We start from the raw sequence: 7,677 nt of genomic DNA, 5'->3' as shown, positions 1-7,677 counted from the left end.
GTCTTCTCCCAGCTATAAAATTGTCAGCCTGCTCTTCTCATCGTTGGTTTAGAACCTACTTACTAATCGTCAGAGTCAGAGATGCCAGGGAGGACAAATAGGGCATCAAGCCCACCACAAGCTGCTGTCAACCCCTCTAATCTCTCTCCTCTTGATGCCCAGTCACCAAAATTTTCGTCAATATGCGATGCATCCTGAACAACACCTGTTCGTTGAAGGATGAAAATAAGAAGTCCTCGAGCAACAGATGATACGCGAGTATGTCCTAGTCTTGCCTTCAAGCGAGCGAAAATAATGAAGAAGGTTCTCCGCTGCAGTTTGCTCAACCCTTTATCAGCGAGAAATTTATAGCATTGAGCAAGAGGGAATTGGAGGTCAAAGTTTCTGTTAATTGACTGAAAGAAATATTGAGGATTCCCCTTGCACTTTTCAGCAAAGTGTTTCAGATCTTGGGAGGGAGTGATTATAGCTGGAATTTTTTTGACCGCTCTCTGGGTGGGACTTTTACGGCCAGTGATTTTGTTTCTTGCAACAGCTGGTAACGCTTTCCAAATCGGCGTGGCATAAGAGGCAACCTATCTGGTGTGAGTAACAATTGAGACAAAACTGCATCGAAGGGCCACTCACTCGTGGATCGGAGAGGATGTTTTTAATCTGACTCTGCACCAGTGGGTCAGTGAGAATATTCTGGCTCAGGCTGTCGGTTGTCTCTGCTTCGCTGCAAGCTCTGGAGAAGCTGGCAACTAATAATTTACTCTCTGTGATACCCATTTTCATCTGTCAGCGAGGTGGAGATGAAATGTTGTCGAAAGTGAAAATGGTGGATTACTTGTCTAGCGCAATTTGAGAGATCCCAGCTGATGCTAAATTGACTGCCTCAGTCCCTTAGACCCACTTCTGGCAGCGGCTAGGAGGCTATGGTTGCCAACTTCCTCCTCCTTGTGGATTACGTTATAGAGACTTCGCTTCACTCCGTCTAATAAAAAAATAATTACATGATGTCGGAGCTGATATCTCGTATATCAAGGATCAGAGATGACATCATGCTATCTCCTCGTGGTTAGGTTTTGCCCCAATTAGCGTGGTTTCAATTAGTGTATGGAATTTTGCACCGGCGCCTTTTTATAACCAATAGAATGCCATATAATTTTATATGAACAGTAATTGGTCATTTAAATCCACTGATTTGGCGATTCCATGCCAAGCTTGAAAACGTGTATGGAATTCAACGCGTTTGAACTCTACTCTGTGCCTGCCTGCCTGCCTGCCTGCATATTCTCTCCATCATGGAATCCATCCACCCACCCGCGAACATGGAATCCACTGAGAAAACTGCCAAATCCAATGGTAATTTCCTTATATTAATCAATTCTTATGACCTAGTTAACTAATCAATTTTCTAGACTGTACAAAAACATCTAGAAAATGAAAATGAGCTGTTGAGGAGGTCATAGCAGAGCTTCCACCTCTGAAGTCAGTGAAGTTCCTTCCAATGCAGCCTGCTTTGCGAGATCCAATTCTCAATATTCCTGCGAATATCAATATTAGCAGTTCCTACACCCTATTTACTCTATTCTTATCTGAGGAATGCTTTCAAAATATCAGTGATTCCATCAATCTCTATGCAAAACTAAAGAGAAATGCTGGAGATACTGATGATGAAGCTTCAGAGCTCTCAGAAGTGGAGAAGAAGAAGAAGAAGGAGAAAAGAAAAAAGAAGAGAATTCAGAAAGCTCTATATCTTCCAGTTTTTCTATTCAGCAACAACCATGGAAAAAAAACCAATCCAGCAGAAATAAAAGTGTTTATAGACATTCTTCTCTATATAGAAGTTCATAAATCCCAACAGACTGATCTATACTGATGGAATGATCTGAAACAGGGTCCTATTCATTCCATTCAATCCTATATGAGCCATACGTGATTTAAGCAGCTTAAATGATATATTCATATATCTAACCCCCATGAAGCCCGCCGGCCTGAGGCCTGAAATAAGGATTGGTGGTATAAGATAGAGCCATTGGCCACTGAATTCCATATGGCATGCTGAAAATACTACACACGGCTCAAAGGTTTCCATTGATGAGATCATGATTAAATGCTTCGGACGGAGTCAACACACATACAAGATGTCTAATAAACTAATTCCTCGGGGATATAAGATATTTGGCCTGGCAGAACATGGCTATTTATGGTCTTTTTCCTGGTCAAGCCATCGGCAGAGTATAATGCCTATGTTTCAATTCCCAGGATTAACAAAGACAGGATCTATAGTGGTGAATCTGGCGAACCGGCTTCCTATGATAGCTATATCCACGCCGAATGCCACACCGAATGCCACACTGAATGCCACGCTGAATGCCACACCGAACGCCATGCTGAATGCTGCTGAGAATGAAATCTCTATCTCACAGCAGGTATCTTCCTATTCAATTTATATGAATAACTACTTTACCTCTGTTCCTCTATTCAAAGAACTGTGCCAACAGGGATATGGAGCATGTGGAACTACCCGCTCTAACCAGGTGCCAGCTATACTAAGTGAATTTTGTCAGCATTCAACTTCAAAATCAATTCCCTGGAATACTTTGCATGTCATTGAAAAAGAGAATGTTCTCTGTCTTGCCTGGCAAGATAATAATATGGTATTAGCACTGACTACAATTCATCAATTGAACACTGTTATTGAACGGGTACATAAACGGCCAGGAAAACTCTCAACCAACACCAATATTGTTCAGAAAGTCTTTGAAAAGCAATCACAGAAGAAGCTGAAAATCCCAGTCATTATAGATGACTATAATCATCATATGAATGGGGTGGACCTAGCAAATCAGTACCAGGCAGCATATACTAGTCATAGGGTCATCTATCAAACATGGCTTCCTATTCTGATGTAGGTATAAAAACAAGCTAGACCAGCAGAATGCTGAATGAACTGGCAGATCATATTCTGATTGTTCAACATATCAAACACCTCTCTGTTTGAAAACTCAATGTTGGGAGGAATTCCATGAGATGGCTTGATAGGGTAATTACAACGCGAATCCTTAATTAGGGCTTTTTTAAATACGCTAATACTGACTAATACCAAAATTACCTTAACCGGTCAATAATATGCTGTATAATATACACTAATTGAAACCACGCTAATTGGGGCAAAACCTAACCATGAGGAGATAATCTGCCTTGTTGTCTATTTGCTTCGCCTTCTTTGAAATTGCCTTGCTGCGCATTAGAGCACTGCCCCGCTTGTATAATCAAGCATATCCTTCCTTAGTTATAAATACTGCCTACTTATCATGTAATTATCGGAGTAATAATAATCAATTCAATATTCTATTTTCTATTTTGATATTCAGTATTTGGGTCAATATTCGAACATTATCTAGTTCCGACACATGATTACTACTGAAAACAAATCAACTATACATGACATTTCCCAAAACCATCAGGGTGTTGCGAATGAATACAATGGTGGCAAATTTCATCTTGCGCTGGACAGTCTTCGTTTACCATGCAATACCACCGACGGCAATCATATACACGAGGTGTAAGCACATCTCGTTGGCGAACATTTGGTAATACCTTTGAACCACCCAATGGAACAGAATTTAACAATTCAAGAGATGAGACCTGTGTCTTGTCGATCATAGAGCTGTCAGCAGTTTTCCACAGTGCAATCCAATTCTTCTAAGAGGGTAATGTTTAGTCAAATGAGTTTAACTCAGTAGAATCAAGCTTATAGCTGAAGTAAAGAAATATTACTCACTAACAGGCCTGAAGCTGTCACCGTATGAATGATATTAATACACGTAATCAGGTAGACAAAGCATTGCATAATTGTAGAGCAGTTAACTAAACTTCAGTTCCTAGCGATTTTTTCATTCACTTCACCCTTTTTATACTATTTATGAGAGATTACAAAGTTCTATGTTTTATGACACTTACACCCTGCTGGCTGAATGGGTGCTTAGAGCCTGTTCGGTGCGTCTGTACTTTTTGAATGCAATAGTGGATCTCATTAAAAATAGCATATTTATCAATTAATTAGTAGCAAGCCGGCATTGTGTGTGAGGGGTGATGACAGTGTGAAGAGTGAATAGTGGAAGATAATAGATAGCATAGTAGATGATAATGACAATAGTAATTATAGTAGTAATAATAGTAGCTAATCGCTAAGAAGGAAAAGAAAGAGAAAAGAAGATGTGTGAAATACATACATTCATATATATATACATATAGAAATAGCGGTAGCGAGAAATACATATAGAAATAGTGGTAGCGAGAACATAATGGAAAGAGGTAAGAATAAACAAAGATAATATAATAAGGAAATAATAAACGAGTGCATTACATTGCGCCACCACACTATTCCATAATTGAGATCACTCTATGCTTGCTTTTTAATTTCACATTCAACACAGACACATTGAGATCATATTCTTTCAAATTCATAATTGTTTTTTCTATATTTTAATCCTCATTATTAGCTACAATTCATGAAAGCAGTGAATAAGAATGTCACAATATGATGTTTCAATGCAATATTTGAATGTGAAGAATGACAATACTCAAATCTCTACAATTTTAATCTCATCAAATCAGTGATCAGATTTTCAATTATTATTCTTTTAAACATTTTCTTAAATATATTTTGAAATATCATTTTATCAAATATTTATTATCTCTCAAAAGCAAACATCTGCTTCTCAAATCAAACAATTCAAAATATCATAAAATTTTATGATGAAAAAAACTATGCTTACTGAACTCTTGAAGATGAAAAAGAAAGAATTAAATATAGACAACAACAATTTCAAACTTACAAATTGAAACTTTATCACATAAACTATCAAACAATCAATAAATCAAATAATAATTAAAGATATATATAATAATCAATGAAAAAAAATTCAACTGTATTTGAATGTTTTAAATAAGATATAAAAATTAGATATTTAATTAAATGTATGATCACAAATGTGAAATTTATATCAATAATAAAAAGATTATATATGAATATTTCTTCAAATATTCTGATTTTTAAATCTTTCAAGAATATGGCGTACGCCGTTCAATTAGTAGGATAATTCATAACTGAGTTTCCCTAATCTAGAAGGGTGAGCGAACGCCCCTATATATATACGTAGTCATCCCGTTAGCGATCCAATCCAGAGGAAGGAGCGATCGCAGCATACGGGAAGAATAGGAGGAATAATAATGCAGGGGCGGAAGGATGTATGTATGTATGTATAGGTTTAACGTCCCGGAGAAAACACGGGCAGCGCCCGTGTTTCAGAAGCCTCCCGAAGGGCATGGAGACGTGCTACGCTGGAGAGATTTCTATGTACACATAGAGACAGAGAAAACAGAATCCAGGTGGCAACTCTTGAGAAGACTCAGCTCATTGCAAAGGATTTTTCTGAGCTGCGCATCCACTTCTGGCCCGACGTATGGCCATTCATGGTGGGGTTATAGTGTGGTTCCCTGAGGGGACCGCCGCTGCCGTGCCTGGAAGGCTTTATAGTGAGCATAGAGGGATACCTCTCTCAGTTGATCAGAAAGCTGTCTGTGCTTCTAACATCATATGAAAGACAGACAAGATAAACAATGAAGGAGAGAGCACTGAAGAAGGTTGTGACATGAAAAGAGCAGAGAATGACAGAGAGAGCAAAGAAAAGAAGGAAGAAGAAGCATTTGAGCCGATAGAGACAAGGGCAAACGAGAGGAAAACAAAGCAGAGCACGCGTAGATACAATGCCGGCAGTCAAAACCATATCAGCTGAGTCAGACACGTAGACTGTACTGAATTACACCACAGTCTAATTGAAGACAGATGAGCCTAGTTTGTGCTATCTGTACTGTCTGCATAGACTGTGATGTCCTGGCAGTTGCACTAGCTACCGTGGGTGTACTCAGCAGGCCGGCCTCGTGGAACTGCTGCGGGGGTTGTCAGATGGTTTGCAGCCAGCCGGCTGCGTTACCTTGTGCAGTACCGTGTGTAGAACTGCGTGCAGTCCAGCAGTTCTACAAAGTCTGTAGGGGTCAGAGACCCTAGATAGGCAACAGCTGTCGCCCGGTTGTGTGGCCGTGCTGCTGGCCTCTTGGGCCAGTGAAGAAAGTGCCTCTGTGAGTGTCGACAGAGCACCAAATGTTCTGGGCTCTTGTTGTGTCCACAGACACAGGTGAGCCTCGCATCTGCATGCTGGAAACGCCTGTGGTACCAGGAGAAGTCCCCATGAGAGGAGCGGAGTGCGAGCCAGCGGTGAAGGGCATGCCGTGGCATGGTGAGCTCCGGAGGGGCCTTCACTTGGTATTCCACAGTCGGCCTGCTGAAACTCCAGCCCCGGTACCAGTCAGAGAGCCTGCCACAGGCTCCACTCCACCACTTTCGCCTTGCCTCTTGGCTGAGCTGCTTGGCCACTGTGCGGACCCCACTGACTGTGGGTGTGGCCTCGAGACCATAGGCTGGGGCTGCAGTGGATGAGACTGCCCGCTTAGCCAAGCGGTCTGCTTCCTCATTGCCCTCTATCCCCATATGCCCAGGAGCCCATTTCAGGCCGACATTGTGCTGTCTGTATGTATGTATGTATTGATTTAGCGTCCCAGAGAAGACACAGGCAATGCCTGCACTTCAAAAGCCTCCCGAAGGGCATGGGGACGTGCTACGCTGGAGAAATCTCTATATACACAGTAATGATAGACACAGGATCCAGATAGCAACTCTTGAGAAGACTCAGTCTATATAGACTGTACGTCCACTTCTGGCCCGACATATGGCCATTCATGATAGAGATAATCAAAGCACACAGGTGCTACGGCAGGGCGATTGCTCGCAAGGAGCAGCAGCAGGACGATTGCTTGCAGGGAGCAGCGGCAGAGCGATTGCTCACAGAGAGCAGAGGCAGGGCGGAGGCAGGGCGATTGCTCGCAGAGCGCAAAGATCAAAGCCTGGAGGCCAATGAATGCTGAGTTCACTGAAAATCAGACACTCATAACAACCACTCTGCTCTTGGCCATCATCACTAGATGATGTTACCAGGCTGCACCACGAGGAGGTGGCAGAGTCGGACTTCGCAGCCCATCCTAAGTGCTGGAGGCATGCTGTTGGAGTTGTTCTGTCGAAACTCAATAGAAAACCAACTATTTCTAAATCTTATAGAGTGATATCTCTGCTGAATTGTCTGGGAAAAATTTTGGAAAAGATAATTGCAACTAGATTGTCTTTTCTATCTATTACTACTGATTTATTATATAATGATCAGATGGGAAGTAGAAAGCAAAACTCAGTAATTCATGCAGTTCTCTCTGTAGTTCATGATATTCAACTTGCAAAGAATGAAAAAATGGTTACAACTGCAATGTTTATTGACATAAAAGATGTATTTGATTGTGTTTCACTTTCTCAAATGATCAAAACTTTGATAGAACTAAGAATGCCAAAGTCTCTCATTAAATGGGTTATCTGTTTCATGTCAAAAAGAACTATTCAGTTGCTTTTTGATGGAATAAGACAAGATATAACAGATATTGAGATAGGAGTTCCTCAGGGTTCCCCAGTCTCACTGTCACACCCTTGGTTGTGCCAAGGCCCCGTGACGGCTCCACACGGCCCATCGTTTCCCCTCGGATAATCCCATCTATCCCATGACGTCACGCAGGTGTCCGAACCGG

At 41.3% G+C, this 7,677-nt stretch overlaps 2 protein-coding genes across 2 annotated transcripts; both read right to left on the bottom strand.

Annotated features, from left to right (window-relative positions):
* Positions 1-62: 62 nt before the first annotated feature.
* HCAG_00756 (predicted protein) lies at positions 63-771 on the bottom strand (the record flags this gene model as incomplete). Its single annotated transcript, XM_001543660.1, has 2 exons — positions 63-575; positions 628-771. The coding sequence occupies 2 exons, from the start codon at positions 769-771 to the stop codon at positions 63-65; spliced, it is 657 nt and encodes a 218-aa protein (XP_001543710.1).
* A 5,147-nt stretch (positions 772-5,918) lies between these two features.
* On the bottom strand, positions 5,919-7,620 carry HCAG_00755 (predicted protein; the record flags this gene model as incomplete). The annotated part of the gene is made up of 4 exons (XM_001543659.1): positions 5,919-5,943; positions 5,988-6,578; positions 6,897-7,096; positions 7,570-7,620. 4 exons carry the CDS (start codon positions 7,618-7,620, stop codon positions 5,919-5,921), a joined length of 867 nt encoding a protein of 288 aa, XP_001543709.1.
* Positions 7,621-7,677: the final 57 nt, after the last annotated feature.

Source organism: Histoplasma capsulatum, genomic scaffold (assembly GCF_000149585.1).
Source record: "Histoplasma capsulatum NAm1 scaffold_1 genomic scaffold, whole genome shotgun sequence".
Taxonomy (NCBI): domain Eukaryota; kingdom Fungi; phylum Ascomycota; class Eurotiomycetes; order Onygenales; family Ajellomycetaceae; genus Histoplasma; species Histoplasma mississippiense.
This window is presented reverse-complemented; position numbering and strand designations above follow the sequence as displayed.